The sequence below is a fragment of the Marmota monax genome, unplaced genomic scaffold, assembly GCF_021218885.2.
Source record: "Marmota monax isolate L192 unplaced genomic scaffold, Marmota_monax_Labrador192_F-V1.1 WCK01_AAM20220418_F8-fsc00004, whole genome shotgun sequence".
Lineage (NCBI taxonomy): Eukaryota > Metazoa > Chordata > Mammalia > Rodentia > Sciuridae > Marmota > Marmota monax.
Genome location: NW_026692881.1, coordinates 32,503,546 through 32,528,748, shown reverse-complemented (window position 1 = coordinate 32,528,748; position 25,203 = coordinate 32,503,546). Strand labels below are relative to the sequence as shown.

Here is a 25,203-nt window from a genome sequence, read left to right as displayed (position 1 = left end):
AGAACAGTGAATGAGTGGGCTGAGTAGTTCAGCTGTAGAGCTTGTTGTGGGAGACCTTGTGTTAAAACAGATCTCAGTAAAGGGGGGGGGGGAGCAGATTATCATTTACATCTAATCACAGTGATTTCTCTTGTATTAAGGGTATGTCAGTATCACCTGCTTGAACATGTATAATTTGGAATTATACATGTATAATTTGGAATTATAATTTGGAACAGTATGATTTGGCTTAGAAAAATTCAAAGCAGCCAAATTGATTTGGTCACTTGTCTAGGCCTTTTGGCCTGGAAAAATGCACTCTTTGTTTATACTGATGTCGACCCCCGCCCCCCCCTCGCCTGTTTTTAGTTGTTGATGGACAGCATGCCTTTAATATTTATTTTTATGCAGTGCTTAGGATCAAACAGTGCCTCACACATGCTAGGCAAGCGCTCTGCCATTGAGCTACAGCCCCAGCCCTATAGTGAGTGACCATTTTGAAAAGGTAGAGCAGAGCAGCCAGGGAAGTACCAACTTCATATTGACCTACATAAAACAAAGCTTATTTAAATTGTATATCTTCTAGCAAAAGAACAGAACAAGTAATTAGTGGTTTTACTAAGCTACTTAAACTTAGGCCCAGTCAGATCTGCAGTTAGACTTCCCAGTGGATTGTTTTCTTGGTTTAAAACAAAAACAAAAACAAAAAAAACCCCAGGTTGCCTGTCTACCCCTCCCCCCTTGGTTCCAAAAGGGCTCACAAGCCACCCAGTATGATTTACCTCAGCCTCTGTCATGCCTTCAAATGAGTGTTCCAGATCAAGTCAATTTGCTATGGAGGAAGTTAGCTGTTTAATACCAAAGGAGTCTGGCTCCTAATACCCTAGCTAAATCTGCCTACTGGTAGCTTTATGTACTTAATCTCTTGGTGGTATTTTCAGATAGTTGTGTTCATGCGTTCATCTTAATTCACTTCGGTTTTTTTGCTGCGTACATCTGTCTTCATGGGTAGGTGTCTACATACCATAGTATGGCATGCAGCATGTTGAATTTAAATGATCTTGGAAGTAAGGTCATGATTAGAAACCTTTGCCTATGAATCAGGTTTCTCACTGATAACTGGCAGGGTTCCAGAAGCATATGAGTGTCTTCTGTGAAGACTGGGAACATGAGGGGAGCCATGTTTCTTCTCTGCAATCCCCAGCAGTTATTTTGATCAGTGCCAATTCTGGTGTGCCAATATCTGAAGCCAGATAACCTGTATTGAAGATTCCACTCCATGTTATTACATTAGTTTTCCCATCTTGTGTTGTAGTTTGAGGGATAATGGCTACAGTAAGCTTTCCTTCACTATTTAGGAATCCTGAAATTGAGCAAGTCAGGATGAGCCTGAGCACTGTTGGGTGGTGGGCTGGGTTTGTGGCTCAGTGGTAGAGCGCTTCCCCAACTTTTGCAAGGCACTGGGTTCTATTCGCAGCACCACATATGAGTAAAATAAAGGTCCACTGGCAACTAAACAGTATTTAAAAAAAAAAAACTGGAAATGGGAAGTTGGGGGCATGAAGAGAAAATGCTATGCAATCATACTGTATAATTTTTTTTTTAAACAGCACCATCTCCAAGTGTATACACAATATGATTATGACTTGGCACAGTTTTTAAAGGTGAAAAAGGCTAGTTGCTAGTTCAGTAATAAAAGATCTGGTACATAAAAGAAGCTGTATTCTACCTGCTACAGACTGCATTTTACACCTCCAGTTAGGACGGAAACAAGCCACAAGGAGGGAATACCCACCCAAATTAATACTGAAAAGAACTAAATTTCACTTCTTATAATGCTTATAATTGCTTCACCTGGAATTAGAATATAACTAAGGACAACTAAAATAGCGCATCAAACAATAAAATAGTCATTTTGCTGACATTCCATAAAATTGTCAGTTTTAAGCTCAGTTCAGAGGCTATTAAAAAAATATACTAGACCTAGTAAAGTGCCTCCATTCATAAAACGAAACACCCAAGATTAGAGATAATTTCATACCGACGCGCATCTAAAATAGGTCGACGTATACAGTAAATAGCGTCTCTCGGCTGCCATATTCAATTAGTGAAATACACATCCAGCCTTCTTCGCAGTCCTGGATGTGTGCAAACTAGAAACAGTCCCCCTCATCCATCCCCCTCCAAAAAAAAAAAAAAAAAAAATCAGCGTCTAGTCTCAATCTGCTTGACAGAAGTACTCCCGCACAGCCGACTTCACGACGTTCCAGGTTGAGCCAGTGCTGACAGCTCCGCATCTCAACCAATAAACAGGGAAAGACCGTTCGCAGAACAAAACGGAGGGCAGGCAGCGAATGCAGTAGCGTCAGGTGCCCGCAGACTGGACGCCGGGCCCTCAGCGCAGCTTCTTGCCTGGCAGGCTGTCCCTAGCGCCGCGCGGCGGCAGACGCGCGGCGGGCGGTGCTGGCACTTTGGAGAGCGGACAGTACTTGATGGTGTGCGCGTTGTCGCCGCTGGCGCCGCACAGGGGGCACGTGTAGCGACGCAGCACCGGGCACAACACTCTCCCGTCGGGGCCCTTCAGGATGTGGGTGGTGTAGAGAGCCACCGCCTCCTTGTTGTTCCGGCAGAACACGCACACCTGCAGCTCGGGTTTGAGCAGCCGGGCGGCGGCTGTCCCCGAGGTAGCTTGCAGTCGGGGCTCGGCCGCCCACGCCGGGGCCCGCTCCTCTCGCGGCGTCACCTCGGGGGTGGTGGCGGCGGCGGGCGCGCAGCCCAGCAGCACCGCGGCAGCGCGACCTGCAAACGGGCTCAGCTCGGCGAAGCGCTCCTCCAGCAGACCATTTTCGGCGGGGCCTGCGCATAGCTCCAGCGCGCGTAGCTCCAGCGCGCCCCCCAGGAAGTGGCCCCGGGACCCTGGCTCGTCGCTGTCGTCGTCGTCGTCGTCCTCGTCGTAGTCTGGCGGCCCCAGAGCCGGCCCCAGCCCCCCGGGCCCGGCCCCCGCGTGGGGGGAGCAACAGGACGAGGACGACGAAGAGGGCGGGGAGCCGCCACCGCCGTCCTCGCCACGGGCGCAGCCGAAGCGCGGTTCGCCGTCCACCGCCTTGGTGATGAGCGTAGCGAGCCCCAGGTAGTCGTTCCACGAGCTGAAGGGCTGCGGGTGCGCCTGACCCTGGGCACTCACGTAGCGGGCACTGGGCACGACCGCCATGGGCGCGGGGGCGCGGCCACGGCGGGGCGAGCGGGGCGCCCAGGGAAAAGCCTCCATGGGCGGGCTGCGGGCCGCACGCCGCCTCCCCGCCGCCGGCGCAGGCCGGACGGAAGGGACGCGCCGAGCCTGCCCGCCGGTCAGCCACGGGGTGGGGCCGCCTCGCTGCTTTTTATCGGGCCCGCTCCTCCCCGCGCCCCTCCTCGGCGCCGCGGCCCTGCCCCCTGCGCTCCCCCGCCCGGGCCACCTCGCCTGCGCCCCGGACCGAGGCGGAGCAGAGGCGGGCGCGCCGAGGGCGGGCGGGCAGTGCGCGCGCTCCGCTCAGACCCGCGCGGCTCCCGCGCCCAGCGCGCTGCGCCCGCCTCGCCAGCTGCGGGGCGCCTTTCATATTGTGAGGGGGCGGGCGAGGCGCCGCCTCGGACCGCGGCGCTAACTGGCTGCGGACCGGAGCCCCAGCGCCACGGGCGCCGCTCCCAATGCTGATTGGTGGCGGCTGGGGAGGGGGCGTGCGCGGCACGCGCAGCGGGGAGGTGAGGGAAAGTAGGGGAGAGCCGACCCAGGCGGAGGCTCGCCTCGATTCCAGAGCTGGACCCTGGGCTGGAACAGGTGATCAGGCCTGGGCCTCCCTGGGTCTGGTGGTGAGGGTCGCCGAAGACAGGGTTCGGGATGGCGGGCGGGGGATGCCCCAGGGTTTACTCACCCACCTTCCAGCCTAGGATGGCCCTGGGCTGCGGACTGAGAAGCCCTCTTTTTGCCTCCTAGCTTCTCGCCAACTTGCGCAAGAAAAGCCGTGGAAGGTAGGACACGGGGGAGATCTCAGGATGCACCTCTTACAACGTAGCCGCCCAGCGACCCAGTAACTTTGATCGCACAGGGCTCAGGAACGTTTTCTGGCGAATGAAATACTCACAAACCTCCAAGGCTCAGAGAGCTTTCGGTTTTAGTAAATAGCGGAGGTGCGCTGGAGTTTCCCACAGGACTAGAGCCTTCCTACAGGTGTTCAGTCTGGGGCCATTCGCTGGTGACTTAGGTTGGAGTGAGGGCAGGGCCAGAAAATCGTCTCATCCGTCACAGAGGTTAGGACAGTGATGATGATGATGGGTGTGAAGCCTCTCTCCCCTGGGGGGTCTGGATTGAAATCTAGGGTGTATGCAATTTGAAAAATAGCATATCCAACATTATAATTTAATGCTTTGAGGCAAATAAGATTTTTATTTGTAAAAACATTGGAGAACAAAATGTAGATACTTTTTGATTGACTGATAGGATGACAGGTTGTCTTGCCTTTCCCAGGAAGAGGTAATTTTTTTCCCCCTTTAAGATCAAAAGAAGGAAAGTTTTGAGGCACTGAGGGCTCTTCTAGGATGTGACCTAGATATTGCACAGTAAAATGCATGGTCTGGGCCAGTGGCAGGTCAAGGCTTTCCTTCCCGGGCTCTGGACCGTGCAGTGGGTATTGAAACTAAGAGATGGGATCCCTGAGGTCGGAAGCCCTGGTTAGGCCCGAAGTCACACTTCCAGGTCTGGCTGTACCCTTCAGGTTTAGGATGGCCTGGCAGAGGATGCTAATGTTGGCCTGGGCTGACATTAAAATGAATGAGTGGGTGAATCAGTGTTAGTGGTGGAAGAGGTCTTTGGGCTCATTACTACTAGTCTTTACAGATGAAGAAAATGAGCTTCTGAAGAGAAAGACTTTTTTGAGGTTACACAGTTAACTGTGTGACAGCCACCACCAGGACTGGGGCCCAATCTCTCTTGACCCTGTGGCTTCCCCACCATACCATGTCTAGAAGATATTTCAAGAGATGGAATTGGTACATGCATGGACAGAATTCAAATGCAGAGCAAGGGAAGGTGGAAAGAGTAATGAGATGGTCTGATGTGCCTGTGGCTTGGGCCCCTACCTGCAGGAAGCAATCCAAGGCCTGCTGGCAGGCACAGGGAAGGACTTGAGGCAGTAAAGTGGTGCCTGTTCTGATCACCTGTTGGGTTAGGGCTCTTAGCCCCGGACAAAAGGTGATATGAGACCTGCAACCAGGCAGTAGTACAATCCACTTGCCCATACAGTTCCTCATTCAAGTTTGTGTTGGCACTCAAGTTAAAAAGTCATCCTTTATTTCTTCCCCCTCTTCCACGAAAAATAAATAGAAGAGCCCAAGTGCTCTGGGACTCCCACAGAAGCCTGGCAGGTTTGCTGACACTGAACTTGAGCTCTTCTTGCAGGCCCCAGAGTGGTATGAAGATTATTATTCTATAAATGGAAAATTCCACCGTGATCCTGCACCTGCATATCTCCAAGGGATGCAGACTTTTTGAGCTCTGAAGAGTGGGAACCATCATTCTGAGAAAAAGTTCAGCAAGGAAAGTTTAAAACTACTGTGTCTGCTCCCTCTGGGTCAGGCCCAACGAAGGAAGGCAAACAAACGGAGACCTTCTTTCTTGCCCCACATAGTTCTTATGTAATGGAATGAGGAGAATAAGAACTTGGATATTAACTTGAATAAGAACAAATGCCTTGCTGGGGACTTGCAGCCTGAGTGAGTGGGCAGTGGTGACAGGACAGAGATGCCCCAGAAGGAAGTGGAAGGAACAAGTGTGTTCTGGAGTCTGGCCACGTGCTATTTCCGTGGCTGCTCACCTTGCTCGTTGTCACCGTTGCCCGCTGTCAAGCAGGCATTTGGCCCAAAAGGAAAGTCTGAAAGTGGAAGCGAAGCATAAAGGTGTTTGTCATGGGCGCATGCTGGGCATAGTACCCTGGAAGCCTTTGCTGTTAGTCACCATAGAAGGGGCAAAGTGGCAGCTGCTCCAGCTCTGGGTAAAATAAATGGTTACTTTTGTCACCAAGCACAGTCCTCAGCCTGGCAGTGAGCTTGCCAGCTCTTTGAGGTGGGAGGACGGACTTGAGAGTGGCTCTTAATACTTCCCATGAAGTCTGACTGTCTTTTGTTCTCTTTCCAGGAGTCTGGAACGAAACAGGTGGAAGTAGCCAGGGTGTGGACATTTCTCCAGAGGACACCCTCAGACAGTCAAGGCAAGAAGACGGGTGGGCATCAGGCCTCATCTTAGCAGTCAGGGGTGTTGCTCAGTTTCCTATGGGTGGTGGTGGTGGGGCTGCCTGGGCTCTGCATTCTCACCTCTCTGCATGTCCCCAGCCAGGGCTGTTTCCTTTGCTGGCAGAAGAGCTGAACCCTGAGAGACTGCACACAGGCCTTGTGCTCTTCAGAAGCATGAAGTCAGCCCTGCGGAATGAGGCAGCTTGGCTGGTGTCCAGCAGCTCTAGAGGTGCTGTTTGTCGGGCTCTGGGTTCTTGCTGGCCTGCTTGCCAAGCTTTTGCAAGGGGCCAGAAGTGCTTTAGTTGCCCCAGCTGTGGGGTTGCAGGGGTGAGGAGGGGCTGGCATGGGGGGGATCTTGCCTGCAGAGTGTTGACTCTGTCCATGTCATGCCTCTGGAAGCATCCCTTGCTGAAATGGGGAGCTTGCTGGGCCAGGTTGCAAAGACACAGGTGGCCTTGGATGAGGAACCTAACGCCTCTGAGCCACAGCTCTTTCCTCTGAAAAGTGAAGGGACTCCTCATGTAAAGTGGCAGCCGCTTACAGGTTTAAGACAAGCAGAAAACATCTCATTTCCCCTGGTCACAGTGGGGGTAAGAAGAGGGCTGCTGACCCAGTCCTGGGGTGACTTGGTGACTGTTTGCACAAGATAACTCAGCATACTGGAAGCGTACACTTCCTTGTTTGAGCCACTTGGAGCTGGGTATTCTTGTAGCTGACTCGGTTGACAAAATTGCCTGTGTGTAGACAAGGTCTCAAAGGGATAGGGGGGATTGAGGGCAGGTGCTTTAGGGTATCACTTTCCCCTGCCTGTGGGCTAAAGGCTCCCAGCTGATAGGAATAATTCCTCTACGTGTCTCTCCAGCGGCTCCCACCTCGCCCAGCTGCCCTGTAGGGCTAGGGCTGATTCGCTCTGCTACTGCAGAGACTCCTGCTGCTAAGAAGTAGCAGGGCTGAGACTTGCACCTTTGTTGTTCTCACTCCAAGCTGGGTGTGTGCCTCTTCAGATGCACCAGGTCGTTCTTGGGGTAGCTGAGTTTCTGCTAGGGGGGTTGGAAAGGCCAGCAGTGCACAGCAGTGGGAAGGGACAGAGCAAGTACCACTTGGGGCAAAATGGGTACATCACATACCATGTCAGATGTCCCCCAAACAAAATCAAGTCCATTTAAAAGCACTCTAGTGGGGCACGGTGGCACATTCCTTTAATCCCAGCAATTTGGAGGCTAGGGCAGGAGGGTTACAAGCTCAAGGCTAGTCTGGACAATTTAGTGAGACTTTGTTTCAAAATAAAAAGGGTTGAGGGTGTAGCTCAGCAGCAGAGCACTTGCCTAGACTGTGGGAGTCTCTGGGTCTGATCTCCAGCATGGCCAAAAACCAAATAAAAAATAAATAAATTTACCATATGACCTGTACTCTTAGAGCATGTATGTGCCCAAGAGAAATGAAAACAGAGGTCCAAAGCCTAGTACACCAGTATTCTTAGCAGAATCATTCATAATAGCCTGAATATAATCCACCAACTGATGAATAAACAAAGTGTGGTATATCCACAGAATGAACCACTACTCCTCAGCAATAAAAAGGGAAAACCTATGGGTATATACAACAGGATGGATGACACTCAAAAACATGCTAAGCGAAAGAAGCCAGACACAAAAGATATTGTACAGTTCCACTTGTATGAAATTTCTAGAAAAGATAGTGGTATAGAGTTTGGAAGCAGATTAGCAGTTGCTTGGGGATATTCATGGTGGGTGGGTGGGGCTGACTGCAGATGGGCAGGAGGAGCTCCTGGGTTATTTACGGAAGTGTTCTAAGATGAAGTGGGGAGGGTGCACAACTGTATGCATTTGCACAACTATATGCATTTATAAATGGGCCCACTTATAATGAGTTTTGTGTGATATAAATTATACCTCAAAGTTGTAAAAGATGTTCGCAGCAGCATTCTTCTTTTTTTGGGGGGTGGGGTGGGTACTCTACCGATGAGCCACATCCCCAGCCCTATTTTTGTATTTTTTTAAATTTAGAGACAGGGTCTCTGAATTGGTTTGTGCCTTGCTTTTGCTGAGGCTGGCTTAGAATTAGCAATCCTCCTGTCTCAGCCTCCTAAGCCGCTGGGATTACAAGTATGTGCCATTGCACCCAGCAGCAGCATTACTCATAATTGCCCCAAATTGGAAATAGCTCAACTGTTCATCAACAGTAGACAGGATACATAACTTGTGATGTGTTTATTCAGTGGAACACATTGAGCAGCATTAATGCGTGAATTAGAGCTACGTGAGAAAACGTGGGCATAATGTTGAATGAAAAAAAATATGATTGCAAAAGAATGAAATGTATTCTGTTTCAATTTTGATAAATATAATGTTAAATAGTATTTTGCAGGTGGCCGTGAACTTCTAGGAGCATCTGCACCGGGCCCCACACACCAAACCAATATAGTTTAATTGCAGTGACTGAGCTGTGGTTGGTTGCACGAGGCACTGTAGCCAATTAAGCTGTAAGCAATTAACTAGTTAATCTGTAACCAATTGACTGGTTGATTGACTAGGCTATAGACAATTAGGTTGTTTTCCCAGCCTCACTTCTGCTCTCCTGTAAGTGATCACACTCTTCTGGCTTCAGGAGCTGCCGGATTTGAGAATTGTTTTTGTGTTGCTCAAACACACTTCACTGAATTTATTTGGTCTAAGAAATTTTAACACCAAAAAAACATGCAAAACTGATTTAAGAAACAAACATATCTGGTACAGCTGTAGGGGAGAGCAAGGGAATGACTGGGAGGCTTGGGACAGTGCTTCTCTGGGGACCGTGTGGGACCAGAGAAGGCGATTGAAGGCGATGGAAAAGCACATGGTTTATACATAGTTATTCTGTACACCTTGCGCTCGCTCTCTCTCTCTCTCTCTCTCTCTCTCTGTATTTGTCTTTTGAAGCTACATACTAAAAATGAGAAGTTTTGCTGCATGTGGTGGGGGTACCTAGTAGTCCCAGCTACTCGAGAGACCAAGGCAGGGGAATCGCTTGATTCTGGGAGTTTGGGGTCAGCCTGGGCCACACAGTGAGACCTTATTTCCTAAAAATAGGGGAAAAAAGTTTTGGCAAAGTGTGAATTATTTGCAGTCTTTGGTCCTTTATTATTAGTAGGTCCTGGCTAGACACTGCCGTTGAGAATTACTGCTCCAGGCCTGGGGTGTAGCTAGTGGCAGGGCACTTGCCTAGCATGTGTGAACCCTGGGTTCAGTCCTCTGTACCGCACAGACACAGACACACAATGGAGAAGGGAGAAGTACTGCTTCAGGTTGTAACGCATCCCCTCCTGGATGATCTGGCTTCTCTATCCAGGAGGACACCCATCTCCACTTGGAGTTGGTTAGAGGAGTTTCCATCCTTTCTCCCCTGGGTGTGGGAGATGGACTGGGAAGCAGAACTCGGGCAGCCCCAGGCAGGGCCTTTGGCTTCTTTGTGAAGTTGAGCATGGCGTGGTAGAAGGAGGAAGTCCAGGGCAACCAGAGCATCTACTCCAATGGCCAGCCCTAGGGATCTCAGTGTGAGGCAGGAAACGTTGAACAAGGCTTTGTCTGTGGAGAGGGGATGCTTCTACTGGGGGGTCTCGTGTGATCGACTCGCCCTTTGTGCCTAACAGCCTTGCCGCACCACAGCAAGGACACCTGTAATCTAGTGTATGTCACATTCAAGCTTGCTTTTGCTAAATTTTTCTTGGGGTTATAATTTCACTTTTCCATCTGTTTATAACTTTGAAATGTTGCATGAACTGTGTCTTCATGGTTGGCATTTTATGGTCCAATGGGTTGTAAATTAAAGAGTTAAGTTTAGGAAATTAAACTGTGCACACACAACCTAGAAGGAAATGCATGTAAATATTTATTCCTTTTCTGAACAGGGAGGGTCTTGAAAGGCATTTAGATGATGGATGAAATTCCAAAGGAAAAAGCAAAAGATCTAACAACCTGGGGGCAAAGAGGGTATAAAACAGTAACAATGACAAAGTTTTAAAGGGCCACAGCAAACGACTGTTTATGGCAAATATCTTTATAAAACATGACAAATACCTCCCCAAAATAAGGTTTCTAAAATGTCTATTGCACATATGAGAATACAGGGCCACTGTTTTTATTGTTGATATTTACTTATGTAAACAAACCTTGCTGGGCAAGGTGGTGCATGCCTGTAATCCCAGCTATTTGGGGAGACTGAGGCAGTCAGGGAGACTGATTTCAAGTCCCAGGCCAGCCTAGGCAACTTAGGCCCTGTCTCACACTAAAAATAGAAGTGACTGGGGGTGGAGGCCAGTGGTAGAGCACCCCTGGGTTCAATTCCCAGTGACAGCACACACACACACACACACACACACGGCTGGGAGTGTGGCTCAGTGGTAGAGCACTTGCCTAGCATGTGTGAGGCCCTGGGTTCCGTCCCTGGCACTGTAAAAACCAACCCAAGCAAAACCATGAACTGATTAGAAAATGAACATAGAAGTAGAAGATAGGCAATGTGTATGGAAAAAGGATTCTTGGAGGAAATAAAATAACTAATAAATAAATAACTCACTTCAGAGTGTACCAAATCGTCTCCACGTCTCCACACGACTCCACAGCACACTGTTCAAACCAGGGTGAAGGTACCTGTCGCCTCAGACACCATTTCCGTATGGTGAAAACATTCAGAATGCCTTTTTCTAGATTTTTGAAATACATATTTTACTTTTCTCAATGCACATTACTATTATAGTAATTAAAACTAAAATTATTAAAAATGTGGGGCTGGGGTTGTGGCTCTGTGGAAGCGCACTCGTCTGGCATGTGTGAGGCACTGGGTTTGATCCTTAGCACCACATAAAAAAATAAATTATCCATGTATGATTAAAAAATATTTATTAAAAACCCAAACCAAAAACTCCCAGTATTGGGGTATGAGACCTGAAGAGTAAGCACCTCAAATGCAAAAGTACCTTTTCAATGAAAACACTAAAAATACATGTTAATTATTCAAATAGTGGATTTTTTCTTATTATAAAAATTCAAACAATGCAGATGACACTAAAGTTGCCCCACACTGCCTCATCTTACCCTCTGTGATTTCTTCCCCAGGGGCAACCCCTGGAGTGTGAGCACTCTGGAAGTGGGGGTGGGGCTTGGTTTGTGCTGTTTTGGGAATATGGGAAGGGTGGGGCCCGGCACACAGCATCCCTCAGTTCATTCATGAATGAGTTTAATGTTTAAAAAAATTGCTGCATAAATCTTAGCAATTGTTATATATCTCATGGTCAGGTTCCGTGACCTCAGAAATTTCAGTGGGGTTAATGGTACCACTGCACGGGCTTGTGAGGTAGCCCTGTGTTTTTTGCCATGTGCTTACACATGCATGCACATGTGGACATTCTTTTTAAGTTTAATGTAGCTGAGATCCCATAAATCCTGCATTTTGCCTTTTTCATTAACTATGTCTTAGGCCCTTTTGGGGTCAGTACCTGTAGAGCCCTGCCGTCCCCTTGCTGCTGTAGGGACAAGCTATGGTCTATTTAAGGGGTGGTGCACAGTCCTGTCTCTCTTCCCCGGTCCGGCAGGTGCTCAATGAGCAGATCTGCTGCTGATGGAGCCAAGTGCTCCGCAGGCTGCAGGAGCCTACTGATATTTGGGTTTCACCGCCTGTGCCAATCTTGGAGTCTTTTTGGTTTGAATGCGTCACTCTTGTCTGGAAATCTATCCCGGGGCTATTTTTAGCCAGTTTGCTCAGGGGATCAGCTGCTCTATGAAAACATTGTGTACGCAGGGCCAGTTGCTCCTCTGTGGTCACTGATTTCAGCAGGTGACCACAAGATCCCTGCTACTCCAGCACTGGGGATTGAACCCAGAGATGCTGTACCACTGAACTACATTCCCAACCTTTATTTTATTTTATTTTATTTTGAGACAGGGTTTCACTCAGTTGCTGACGCTCATGCCTCAGCCTCCCTAATAGCTAGATTACAGGCACGGACCACCATGCATAGCGATAGCAAGGTTTTAAGATATGCCTGTTCCTTGGGTGGACCTGGCTGGGGGACTGATGTGGAACCCTGGGTTCCTGAATCTTAAAACAGACCTAGGGGTCTCCATCATCAGCTCTTGGGGACTTCTGGTCCCTTTGGGACAGTGTGGTGACTGAATGCTGTAGGGATGTTTGTGCTCTGGCCTCAACTTCACACAAACCTCTGCACAAGCCGCTTGCTCGGCCAGGAATACACTTCCCTTCCCCCTTTTAGGCTTTCAAGCCTCGACTCTAGTTTCCCTTCAGAATGCTTCTCCTTTTCCCACGCAGCAGAGCTGGTCACTTTCACCTCTGAGTCCTCAGGGACTTTGTACCTGTCACCTCCCCATCACGTGATAGGAGGCTTGAGTGGACCTGGCTGGTTTCTGTCTGCTCCTCCACGTAGTGGGGACTCTGGAGGGAGAGACCCTCGGTGCCCGTTCTGGTTTCTGCACATCACGGGACTTTGCAAATGTCTTCTGGGCAAGGCGAGCCAGGACTGCAGAAAGGGAATGTGGGGGCCCGCGGGGCACTGTGAGTGCTGTGTGGATGACGAGCTGGGGAGTCACAGGTCCGGAGACCCACACCGTTTCCATGAGGGCACTCGCAGCTGGCTCTTCTCAGGATGACAAACCCAGATGTCAGAGACTTTAATTCACTTCAACTGAAATCTCTAGAAAGGAACTTGTATGTCACACTTCTGGGAAGTAATGGCCACTTTTTTTGACCAGACACCCCAGCCCTTGGCCATCCAGGGTGAGGCTGCAAAGTGGGAAGTGAGTTGGAAGGCCTGGGATCAATGTCTTTGAACAGAGATGACCTACTGCTGCTGTTTTGCTAAGCAGAAGGTAGGCCCCTCTCTAGGCGCCTGCTGGCCCTTCCTTTGCACACATTTTTACATACTATTTTACCTGGTTTCTCAGCTCAGACCAAAAGTTATTGGAAGTAGAGGAGGAGGTGGACATGCATCTGTAGGTATTTCTGCACGGGGCAGAATATAGTAATTTGGCAATGTTAATTCTGAATTCTTGGGTACGCGTTAAATTTCATTTACTCTGTTTAAGAAGGCAAGAGATGGGGCTGGGGATGTGGCTCAAGTGGTAGCGTGCTCACCTAGCATGCGTGAGGCACTGGGTTCGATTCTCAGCACTGCAGAGAAACAAAATAAAGATATTGTGTTCACCTAAAACTAAAAAATAAATAAAAGAAAAAAAAAGAAGGCAAGAGATGTAGACTACAGCTTAGAAAGTGACTAACATGTAATTTGGTGTTTTGAGTATCTTATCATATGGCCATTATTTACTAACATGATAGTTTGCATGACTGCCAGCCAAATAATAAAAACCAACCCAGTGAGACCCTGTCCCTAACTGAAATACAAAATAGGGCTGGGGATGGAAGGGTCCCTGAGCTCAATCCCTGGTACATACACATACACATACACACACACACTAATGATAAGAATCAAGAGTAGCATACCCGGTACTGTTAACTCATTTAATCCCCAACAACCCAGGGAGGATTATTATGGGCAATTCCATTTTATAGATATGGAGGGTGAGGCTCAAAGAGGAATGCAACATACCCAAGGCCACACAGCCAGTGAAAGCTGGAAGGGAATTTGAACTCAGTCCAATAGATGAACAGCCATCACCCATCTGTTCTCTGATTCAGCTGTGATTGTCCTCCTGTGTCTCAGGGGACAGCAGCCCTATTGGGTGTGTCTCAAGCTATTCTTTGATTTGTCCGCTTTCCTCTAGTTCCCTGGGAAGGTTCTGGGTGATGAAGTTGCCTTTCAGGATGCTGGATGCATTGTCAGGGCCCATGGCGTCCAGGTGGGTGGCATTTGCTAATGACTAGCTCCCTTCTGGAACCAAAGAAAAGCGCAGCACGTGTCTCCAAGCCCTGCAGAGAATCCTGACCACCTGGCTATGCTTGGGAGGTGCCCACTTCATCTCGCAACCAGAGATAAAGTGTAGGGCCGTCTCCCTGTGCAGCCCAGTCCAGCCAGAGGGCAGGAGGCGACAGTCCCTGGGAAACAGGGTCCTTCCTGGCCAGGCCAGCACAGAGGCTGTTCTGCAGGCTGCCCTGAGCTTGAGGGCTGGGTGCATGCAGGATCTGTTGGGGGAGTCCAAGGCATGATCTCCTGGCTAGCTGCTGCCTGCCACCGGAGGCCACAGGCCCCTGGTGGAACACTGGTGCCACCTTCAGAAGAGAAGTCACGGGTGGTAGCAGTGTGGATGGAAAGGGCCTGAGTGACCCAGAGCCAGGGTCCATGTTTCAGACCCACCTGTGACTTGCTCTGTGAAACTGGCCAGTCGCTTCTCTCCTTTAGGTCCCAGGTGCCCCACTCTGCAGTAGCAGGGCAGGCAGTGGCTTGGAAACATGAACGCACCCCACTGTGAAATGGGGTCACCAAACACAGTGAACTCCCCTTCTGTTAAACTGTTGGTGTGTACCTTTGCTTTTGAATATATGCATACACAAAAGTATAGGAAGATAATAAAAGGTTGTAAACGGTGGCCTTAGGTGGTGGGATTAGAGTATTTATTTTTCTTTATTGAGCTGTTTATTGGCTGACTCATTTAAAAAAAATACCCAAGTTTGGATGCAGGATGTCAGATTCCAGGTGTGGACAGAGCTCCTGTCTTCTCGTTGCTGCTGCGTCTGCCACGGAAGCCTGACAGCGATGGCCTCCCTTGTCCTGGAGACTCAGCCAGATGGCTTCTGCAGGGACCTCGCCCACCTGCCAGCAGATCTTGGTAGCTATACTTGCCCAGGGGTTGGCAGCACCGGACGCCTGGGGGGGCTTCCAGCCAGGACCTGGTGGTGCCGACGTCATTCTCAGAATAGCCCATCCAGGAGTCCTGTCCTCTGGGCTTCTTCACCTCTCCCTCTGCACCCACCTGCCACCCCCAGGTTCAACAGAGTGACAGCCCTGGGGAGGAGAGAGTCAAAGCACAGCGAGGAGGTGCCTGAGCTCTGGGGCTCTCCTCTGCTTTCCACTCCCTCGCCAGATGTTCTCTGGGTCATTCCTGTCCCATGCTGGTTCCCTCTGCTCTCCTCCAGTCTCCGGGGAAATCCTGCCTGGCTGTCAAGGCCATGGGCTGATGAAGCGTGCTTTCCGTGCTTTCCGCACTCCTTAAGTTTTTCTGGATAACGCCTGTCTCATGCCAGGTGGTCCTGGAAGGGCTGACACAGACCAATCCAGCATCCTCTCTCCCCGGTCACAGGGTTGGGCCAAGGCATGGGCTCAGGCATGGGTGACGGGACCCAACCAGGATTAACCAGACCCTTCCCTGAGATTGATGAGAGAATCTTGCAAGAGGAAAGTGTTCTTTTTTTGTCACGTCACCTGGGATGTTAGGGGTTTGTGACTGCCATTGGCCATCTTGCCTGCACAGAAAGAGCACTGCCATGCAAAAGAAAATCATATACTGTCAGAGCCCTAAGGACAATATTGCTTGAGCCTGTGGATCCAGCTATTCCTGAAGCAGGATACCCCTGGATTTCCCAGTTAGATGATCCAATAAATCTCTTAATGTGACAGTTTTATCTGGGATTCTGCTTCTTGCCTCTAAAGGGGACTTGACCAGTACCACTTCCCTGACCCCCATGGGTCTCCACCTTGCCCCCCTTCCTGAAGTTAGTGACTCACATTTCCCTGACACAGTGTCCTTACATTCTGCGTCCTCTGCAGGACCTCCTGGCTCCTCTTTTGGCTCACAGCTCTGAGCTGAGGTTTATTCAGTAAAGGGTGAGTAAGTGATTGTGGCCACCTTGAGCCCCTTTCTGCAGCTGCTAACACTTGTATTCAGTGACTAACTGGATCTGAATTCACCTGGCAGAGAAGCTTTTAAAGAAAAGAAACAGCTCTAACCCTACCGGGCACCCATTTCTACTTCAGGAAGGGGGCTGGGCTTGGGTGGTGCCTCCGTAATCCCGTATGACCCGCCTCAGGCTTTGAGAACAGATAGAACTGTTTCCAGATTGATGAGGAAGCCCAAAGCCCTGGCCCAGGCATCTGCCAGGACGAAGCTGGCAGTCAGAGCCTGTCCTGGTCTCTGGGAGGGGTGGCCAGGGGGTCAGGCTGGTCCCCTGTGGGAATGGGCTGCAGCCCAGTCAGGGATCCATTTGGAGAGGTCAGAGAGCTGACTTCCTGGGGGACCTTGACAGTGCCCAACTTCAGCTCCTGGGAAAGTTGAGGTTTCCTTCGTGGGATACATATTGGGACATACTGTTTTCAGTTACTATGCACAGACCATGTTCACAGACCACAGCATGATAAAATTACAAATCAATCAATAGAGAAAAGTTAGCCTAAAAATGAGAAAGATTATGCCCAAGTTTCTCAACCCCAGTCAAGCTCCAGGAGCACAGGGCTTGGGCCCTGACTGGCAGCTGCCTCTGTGGGCCGGTTTGCTCTGCTGTTCTTGGGGCAAAACATCCCTCCCTGGCCAGTTGGAGGACCTGAGGATGCCTGGTGGTCTGTAAGCAGGTACTGTGGCAACTGCCTGTGGGCACATTAGCAGGTGGGTTAGTTCTTGGGGTTGATCTCAGCAGCAGCAGGAGTGGCCAAGTCAATGGACAAAGTGGAGATGACACTTCTGGGCTCTATCTTTGGCTCCCTCCCCAGTTCCCTTTCTAACTCTGTTTCCCTTCCCCTTGAAAACCCCTTTTCAGGCTAAAATAGCCTCTGCACTGATTGCCATGGGGACGTCTCTGTTTGTACCTTTGCTGGTCTGTGGCCTGGACACTGTGGGGTTGGGAGGTAGAATATAGCTAACCGAGTGCACTGGTTAATTTGAATTAAACTTGATTGGATTAAGAGACACCAAAGATTAAGAGGCTTCTGGGTGTGTCTAGAGATGATTGGCATGTGGGATAGCCAACTGAAATGGAGACTCTCCCTAAGTGTGGGCAGCACTGTCCAATAGGATGATGTCTCCTATGAGTTTTTTTTTTTTAAATATTTTTAGCTATAGATGGACACAGTACCTGTATTTCATTTATTTATTTATTTTTATGTGGTGCTGAGGATTGAACCCAACACCTCACTTGTGCTAGGCAAGCGCTCTACCACTGAGCCACAACCCCAGCTCTTGAATGGGTTCTTGATTGCTGTTGTGATCGCCTGAGGACATCTCACTCCTTTACTTTTCTAAAGTGGACTCTGCCAGTGATCTCCAGGGGGTTTCCAGAAGCCTTCGGTCTTGGACTGGGGCAGCACCGTTGATCCCTCTTGTTCTGAGGCTTCAACTTCAACTGCGCAGCTCCTGGTTCCTCCAGCTCTGCAGCCTGCCGTTCTGGACTATCCAGCTTCTGCTCCTGTAAGCCCATCTAATAAATTCCCTTTTTATAATTATACTTCCTGTTGATTCTGTTCCTCCAGAGAGCCCTGACTAATACACCAAACATCTCACTCTTGGTTGCCTTTGGTGGCTTTGGCTACTGGGTCTGGTCCCATGCTGGACCCCCAGGGAGAGAAGGGGAGGCGGTGTGGCATATGGGGGGTGGCCTGAGAATTGGGTGGCCTAGTTCTGATGTCAGCCCCTTTCTAAGCCTCTCGTGACCTCAAGCAAGTCATCACCACCCTCAGGCCTAGGATATACCCTTTATGAAAGTACCCAGTAAATGAGAGGTAAGTTGGGAATCTGGGAGCCTTATCTAGGAAAAACAAGAGTGACGGAAAATCAAGTGACAGAAAATCACCTTAGATGCAAAAAGGAAATTCACTGGCTGATGAACCTGAGAAATTCAAGAATGACACACGCTTCAGGCACAGCTGGATCCAGAGCCTCAGACAAGATCATCAAGACCTCTTCTTCTCTCAGTACCATTCACCTCCAAGCTGGCCTCCACTTGAGGGTCATGCTCCATCCCCTCAGCAGAGGGGCCACCTGTGGACTTACACTTCCATCCAGTGAGCTTCAGATCCCCAGTGGAAAGAGAAGGCTGCTTCTCTAACAGTTTCTACAAAACCCTGATTGAGGTCCTGTTTCCATACCTGAATCCGAGCTTGGCCATGGCTTCCCCTGGAGCTGAGAGGAAACACATTTCCACGACTAACAAGACATTAGGAAAGCAGCAGGCTGCAGCCCCGTGGCCGGTCCCCTCTCCCCGGCCACTCTGTGGTTACTGGGCATCTGACCTGGACGCAGAGCTGGGTTGGGAGCTCATGGTGCTCACACTCTGGGGGAGGCAGACACCAGGAGCCCTCATAACAGCCAGGCCATTTCACAGCCTACGTAGCTGCCCAGGCAAAGGGCTGCCCGAGTCCAGAGGAGGCTGTCACCAGGTGTGCCTGGGAGGTCAGGAGGGTTCCTCAGAGGAGACAACAGTTCCTCTGGTCTCATCTCTCCTCTCTTTACTTTCTGCCTGCACTCATGGGTGGCAGGACCCACAGGCATCTCAGGGAGAGTCTGGACGGGGACGTCAGCCTCCACCACAACTGAGATGAGGATCTCAGCCTCCACCACAACTGAGACGGGGATCTCAGCCTCCACTCCACCCAAATGACAATGTGGAGAATTGCTGCCACAGCCGCAGATCTGATTATTGGTAACTGAATGGCTTCCAAGGACTCCTGGAGGAGCTTGGCTTTGCACGTCTAAATATGGAAATTTAATAACCGTACTTAATATAATGCTCTATCTCTGTCTGTAGCACTCCGGAGAGAAAATTAGTCTTGGTGTCTACAATTTTACAGACATTAGGTTGCAAAAAACATCAGTCCATGAGTGGGGGTCTGAGGTGAAGAGCCTCATTGCCTGGTTGGGCTGTTGATAGAATCAGTACGAGAGGTGGTGGGACTTACAGGTGAATCAGCCAGGGACCTTCATGTGGGAATCGAGAGAGTGTCTAGGTTGTAGGTCAAATTATGCTTCTGTGCTTGTGTGTTTCCTAGTGGGGGCGGATCATTGCTCTCATCAGACTCCCACAAGTTCCTCAAAATACTACCAGCCCTGAATGGGAGCTAAGTCCCTTAATTACTGGTGGAGGGAAGTGGAGCCCTGGGGAGAAGATGTGCCCAAGAGAGCCCCTCAGGCCAGTGTCTGAGCTAAGTGCTGAACCTCAGGTGTCCGGATTCTGGGCAGAGGAGGGCTTCCTTTAAACCAGATGTTCCCCAGGCTGAATGAGCATCAGAATCTCGGAGCACTTGGCCATGCTCTGGTACCCAGAGCTGGCTCCAGACACTGAATCAAGGTGTGGACCAATGCGGGAACCTGCATGGCCAGCAGGCTGTCCTGGTCAGCCAGCACTGGTGCTGGGACAAGGTCTGGGTCCATAGTCTGAGGAGAACGTGCTCCAAATGAGGGGAGGGTGAAGGGCCATCTGTGGGAGGGGGAAGGGGGAGTGGGTGTGTTGGGGGTGGTTTTCAGTATCACCCCAGATTCGGACTCAAAGGATTGAATCCATGGCTGAGATTTATGATAGAAAAAGGAGACAACGAAAAGCAGCAAATGGGAAAGGCAGGTTGGATGATGTCCAGAGGCAGCCAGGTACAAACTTCCAAGAGCCCTCTCCCCACAGAGTCACTGGGAAGCTCTTCATTCCTCCAGCAACAGATTGGACAGCAGGTGTGAGTGCTGTCCTCGGGGGACGCTTGTCAGAGTCTTCTTGGAAGAAATGTGAATTCAAGTCCTTTGTCCATTTCTGAATTGAGTTTTTGTGGTGGTTGTGATGTTGTGCAGTTCTTGATACAATCTGGATGTGAGTCCCTTACCAGATTCATGATTTGCGCACATTTTCTCCCATAATGTGGGCTGCCTGTTTACTCGGTTGGGTTGTCTTTTGATGCACAGAAGTTTTTAATTTTCATGAAATCCCGTTTGCCTAGTTTTTCTTTTGTTGCCCTGCCTGAGCGCCACATTCAAGAAATCATTTGTTGCCAAATCCACTGGCATGAAGCTTTTTTTCTGTTTCCTTCTAGGAGTTTCTCTTTACCTAAAGGTTGGTCAGTTTTGTTATCTTTTCCAAGTATCAACTTTGGTTTCATGATTTTTTTTCTCTGTTGCTTTTCTTTTCTTGATTTTTATCTATCTCTACTCTAATTTTTAATGTATTTCCTGTGCTGGGGATTGAGCCCCAGGCCTTGAGCGTGCTAGGCCAGCACTCCACCACTGCTCTGCAGGCTCAGCTATCGGCTCTGATCTTTATTTTTTTCTTCCTTCTGCTAGTCCAGTTTGCTGAGTTGTAATGTTAGGTCATTGACTTGAGATCTTCCTGGTTTTTAATGCAAGTGTTTATAGCTGTACGTTTCCTTTTTAGCACTGCTATTTTTTTCTGCATCCTGAGAGTTCTGGTATGCTGTGTTTTGTTTTCTAATTTCCCTCGGGATTTCTTCTTTGGACATTGGTTGGTTAGGAGTATGTTGTTAATTTCCACAGATGTGTGGCTCTTCCAATTTTGCTTATGTTATTGGGTGTTAACGTCATCTTATTACAGTTGGAGAAGACACTTTGTTATGATATCCATCTTTTAAAATTTACTGAGGTTTAACTTGTGGCCTAACCGACATTCTATCCTGGTAGATGTTTCATGTTCCCATGAGAAGAATGTATGTGTTGTTGGATGAAATGTCTCTATGTGTCTGTTGGATCTTGTTGGTTTATTGTATTGCTTAAGTTCTTTATTTCCTCACTTATTTTCTGTCTGGTGCTAGCCATTATTGCAAGTGGGGTAGTGAAGTATCCAACTGTCATTGTAGAACAATTTATTTCAACTTTGAATTCATTCAGTTTTTTTGCTTCATCTATTTTGATGTTCTGTTATTCGGTGCATAAATGTTTATAGTTGTTATTTTCTTGCTGTATTGAACCTTTTATTACTATATAGTGCCCTTTTGGTCTCTTGCAACTTTTTAAAGTCTATTTTGTCTGAAATTAGTAAATTACCTCTGCTCTGTTTTGGTTACTGTTTGCATGAGTTATCTTTTTCTTTCATTGTTCCCAATCTATTTGTGTCTGTGGATTTCCAATTTTTTTTCCAGTGCTTAGGTGTGAATATAGGGGTGCTATACTACTGAGCTACATCCTTTTTATTTTTTGAGACAGGGTCTTGCTAAGTTGCTCAGGCTGACCTAGAACTTGCAATCCTCCTGCCTCAGCTTTTCAAGTTGCTGGAATTATAGGCGTGGGCCACTTTATCTGCCTATCATGTCTATGAATCTAAAGTGTGTCTCTTGTAGTCAGCAAATAGTTGGATTGTGTTTTTTGTAAATCCATTTGCCGATCTCTGTTTTTCAATTGGAGAGTTTAATCCATTTACATTTAAACTAATTATGTACAGAGGGATTTATATTTGTCATTTACTTATTTTCTATATGTTTCATAGATTTTTTTTGCTCTATCATTTACTATATTATTATTTTCTTGTATTTACTTTTTTTTGGGGGAGACTGAAATGTTTAAATTTCTTCCTTATTTCCTTTTGTATATATTCTATTGCCATTTTTCAGTGTGGTTATCATGGAGATTACATTTAACATCCTAAAGTTTTAGCACTCTAATTTGGATTTATGTCAGCTTAACTTTAGTCATGTAAGAAAACTCTACTCCTTTGTAACTCTGGCCACTTCTTTTAGTTGCCGATGTCATAAATTATATGTCACACACACACACACACACACACATTGTGTGCCTCCAAACATAAACTAATAACTACTTTAAATCCATTCATTTCTTACATTATGTAGAGAAAGAAATGTTGATTTACAAACCAAAGTAACAAAAAGTATTTTAGCCTAATTGTTTTAAAAGTGTTTTATTCTCTTAAATCATGTAGAAAACAAAAAGTAGAGTTATCAACCTTCAGTACAATAATACTAGCTTTTATAATTGCCCAGGCATTTACCTGTGTTGGGATGTTTATTTCTTTATGTGTTTTCAAATTACTGTCTATGTCCTCTCATTACATTCTAGAGGACTCTCTTGAGCAATTCTTACAGGGCAGGTCCATGGGTAACAAACTTCCTCAACTTGTCTTGATTTCTTCCTCATTTTCAAAGAACCGTTTTCCTGGACCTGGGATTCTTGGTTGACAGCTTTCTTTCTTTAGCACTTTGAGTACGTATTTACTCACTGCCTTCTGGCTCCAAAGTTTCTAGTGGGAAATCTGCTGATAGCCTTCTTGGGATCCCGCGTATGTGATGAGTTGCATCTATCTTGCTTCTCTCAAGATTCTCTCTTTGTCTTTTGAAAGTTTGATTATAATGTATCTCACTGTGTTCTCTTTGAATTTGTCTTACTTGGAGTTCTTGAGCCTCTTGGTGGTTTATATTCACGTCATTAAATTTGTGAAGATCTCAGCCATTCTTTTTTAAAGAGTTTTTTTTTTCTCCTTTCTCTTCTGGAAGTCCCTCAGTGTGTATATTGATCTGCTGATGGTGTCCCATAGATCCCTTAGGCTCTGTCCACCTCTCTAATCTTTTTTTTCCCTTCTGTTCTTCAGCCTTAATAATTTCCATTGACTTATCTTCAAGTTCACTGATTCTTTCTTCTGCCTGCTCAAATTTGCTTTTGATTCCTTCTAGTGAACCTTTCATTTATTTTATTATTTTCAGCTCCAGAATTTCTTTTTAGTTTCTTCTTTCTTTCTGTTTTTGGGTAGTACTGGGGATGAGGTACACCACCTGTCCTTTTTATTTTTATTTTTTTATGTGAAACAGGATCTCACTAAGTTGCCCAGGCTGGCTATGAACTTGCAATCCTTCTGCCTCAGTCTTCCAAATCACTGGGATTAGAGACATGCGCCATCACATCTGGCTCTATTTTGATATTTTACCTTTTGTAAATACCATTTACAAAATGTATTTACCATTTCTTGACTTTTGCTACATCTTTCTTTAGTTTTAGATAATATATATGATAATTGTGGTTTTAAAATCTTTGTCTAGTAGATCCATATCAGGTCTTTTTCAGAGACAATATGTATGAATGTATGTAAGTATGTAGATTTGTCTCTCTAATGGGCCATTTTTCCCCTGTTCCTTTGTATGCTTGTGATTTTTTTTCTAAATTGAACATTTGAATCTAATAATATAGTAACTCTGGAAATCAGATTTTCCCCACTTGTCATACTTTGTTTCACCACAGAAACACTTTTTTTAAAAAAAAATTATCATCATCATCATCATTATCATCATAGGCTGCCTTAGTGTCAAGGATCACTTGAGGTATAAACACAAGGCTTTCTTTTCTGAGAAAAGAAGATCTTTTCTAGACCTGCACCTTTTCTTGGGCATGCATGATTACTTTCTAGGTTTTCCTTGATATGCAGTTGATTTCAAACATCCTACTTGTTAGTGTAAGGCCCCAAAAGGAAGAGAGACAGATCTCTATTGCTTTCTAATCTGCCACCTTCCCAGAATCCTCCCTCCTCTCCTCTTATAAGAACACCAGTTCTATTTTGTATTAGGGGCCACCTCAAGGACCTCATGTAACCTTAATTCTCTCTTTAAAGACCCTATCTCCAAATAAAGACACATTCTGCAGTACTAGGGGTTAGAATTTCAACATATAAATATTGGGGGTGGGGGTCACATTTCAGCCCACAACAGTATGGAACTCCTGGACTTTATGGAGGGGGTGTGGAAGTTGGGCAGCCTAGGACAAGCCTGGATTTTAGTGTCTGGGGGCTTCTGTGACCCTGGCTCTCTTGATCCTGTCTCATTGTCCCTTGGCAGTATAAGTGTCCTCTTCCTCTCCTGGAGTTACTTGGTTCTAGAGGGAGAAAATGCAGCCTGGTTTATATGTAGCAGAAATAAACCTATCATCCAAGTACAGCCATCAAGAGACGGTGGTGCCTGCAAGACCAAGACCGTCCTCTTCTGGAGCTGGGTCTGAGGGCTTCGTCCACATGGCAATGCAGGAGAATTTAGGGTGACTCTGACCCCTGTGCTCACCTACTTACCCCACCCACTCTCAGGTGTCCTTGGTTTTGATATCCAGGTACAAGAAATGTGAAATGTATGAAAGTGTCCCAAACCCCACCCAATTGTGTCATCTCTTTCTTGGCTTTTTGAAGAAAGGTCTCTGGTTCCACATATCTGAGGGTGATTTCTCAGCTGCAGAGGTGTTTTGGGAGCAGCAGCTGGGCTGTCTCATTGCCTGGACGCGGGCAGGCTCTCCAGGAGTCAGGGTCATCAAGGGAGGTCACGGGCCTTTCTTGGAACCCAGACCTGGATTCTGCTGAGCAGAACTCCCCAAGCCTCCTGGGACTGAGAGACTGTCACCTCCTGTGTAATGCCAGCCTGGTTGGAAGGCAGCATGGAGCAGACAGAGCTCTGGCTAGGGGACCTGGTGGCTACAGAGTCATGTGACCTTCTGGGCCTCCATTTCCCTACCTGCAAAATAGGACTGATGGCCACAGCTCTGCCTCCTTCACAGGATCTGGTAAGGATGGGATAAAGGGGGCAGATGGCAGGACCTTACGGATGAGAAGGCACATATTTCCTCTTGGGATGGATTGTGACAGGTCCCGGATTTTCATCTCTGAACTGCCTCAAGACCCACACAGACAGCCCTTGGGTCTGTTGCAGAGGAGTCTGACTGTGGGCCCGGGGGTGGGGCTGGTCCCACTCCCACCTCATTCACTGCAGGCCAGAACTGCCCCCTGTGCTTACCTGAGTCTGTCCCTTAACACACCATGATGCAGCTGTTGATTCTGAAGGCCAGAGGTGGCTGCCTCCGAGTGCATCTCATGGTGTGGGGGTTGCTCAGAGTCAGCCTCCCTCAGGGGAACTGGAGTTCCCTGAGGACAAGAGAGAAGGAAATAGGAACCTGGTCATGCTGCAGCCCCCCCCTCCCAAGGCTGTGGACGCTCAGCACACTTACTTGATGAATGAGTTTGGTGAGCAGCCCTGCTTTATCCAGGGGAGAGCAGGGGGCAGCAGGACAATTCCCAGCACTTGGCCTGCGAGCTTCTCTA

At 48.0% G+C, this 25,203-nt stretch overlaps 1 protein-coding gene and 1 long non-coding RNA gene across 2 annotated transcripts; one reads left to right on the top strand and one right to left on the bottom strand.

Moving 5' to 3' along the window:
• Positions 1–1,555: 1,555 nt before the first annotated feature.
• Nanos1 (nanos C2HC-type zinc finger 1) lies at positions 1,556–3,315 on the bottom strand. Its single transcript, XM_046450290.2, has one exon. It carries the CDS (start codon positions 3,245–3,247, stop codon positions 2,375–2,377), a length of 873 nt encoding a protein of 290 aa, XP_046306246.1. The 5' UTR covers positions 3,248–3,315; the 3' UTR covers positions 1,556–2,374.
• A 263-nt stretch (positions 3,316–3,578) lies between these two features.
• LOC124096473 (uncharacterized) lies at positions 3,579–7,796 on the top strand. The gene is made up of 3 exons (XR_006852858.2): positions 3,579–6,002; positions 6,146–6,230; positions 6,340–7,796. It is a non-coding gene; the product is annotated as an uncharacterized LOC124096473 (long non-coding RNA).
• The last annotated feature ends 17,407 nt before the right edge of the window (positions 7,797–25,203 follow it).

What these genes read in the sequence shown, in the direction of transcription:
- Nanos1 (XM_046450290.2), bottom strand. Translation starts at nt 3,247, where the DNA reads ATGGAGGCTTTTCCCTGGGCGCCCCGCTCGCCCCGCCGTGGCCGCGCC.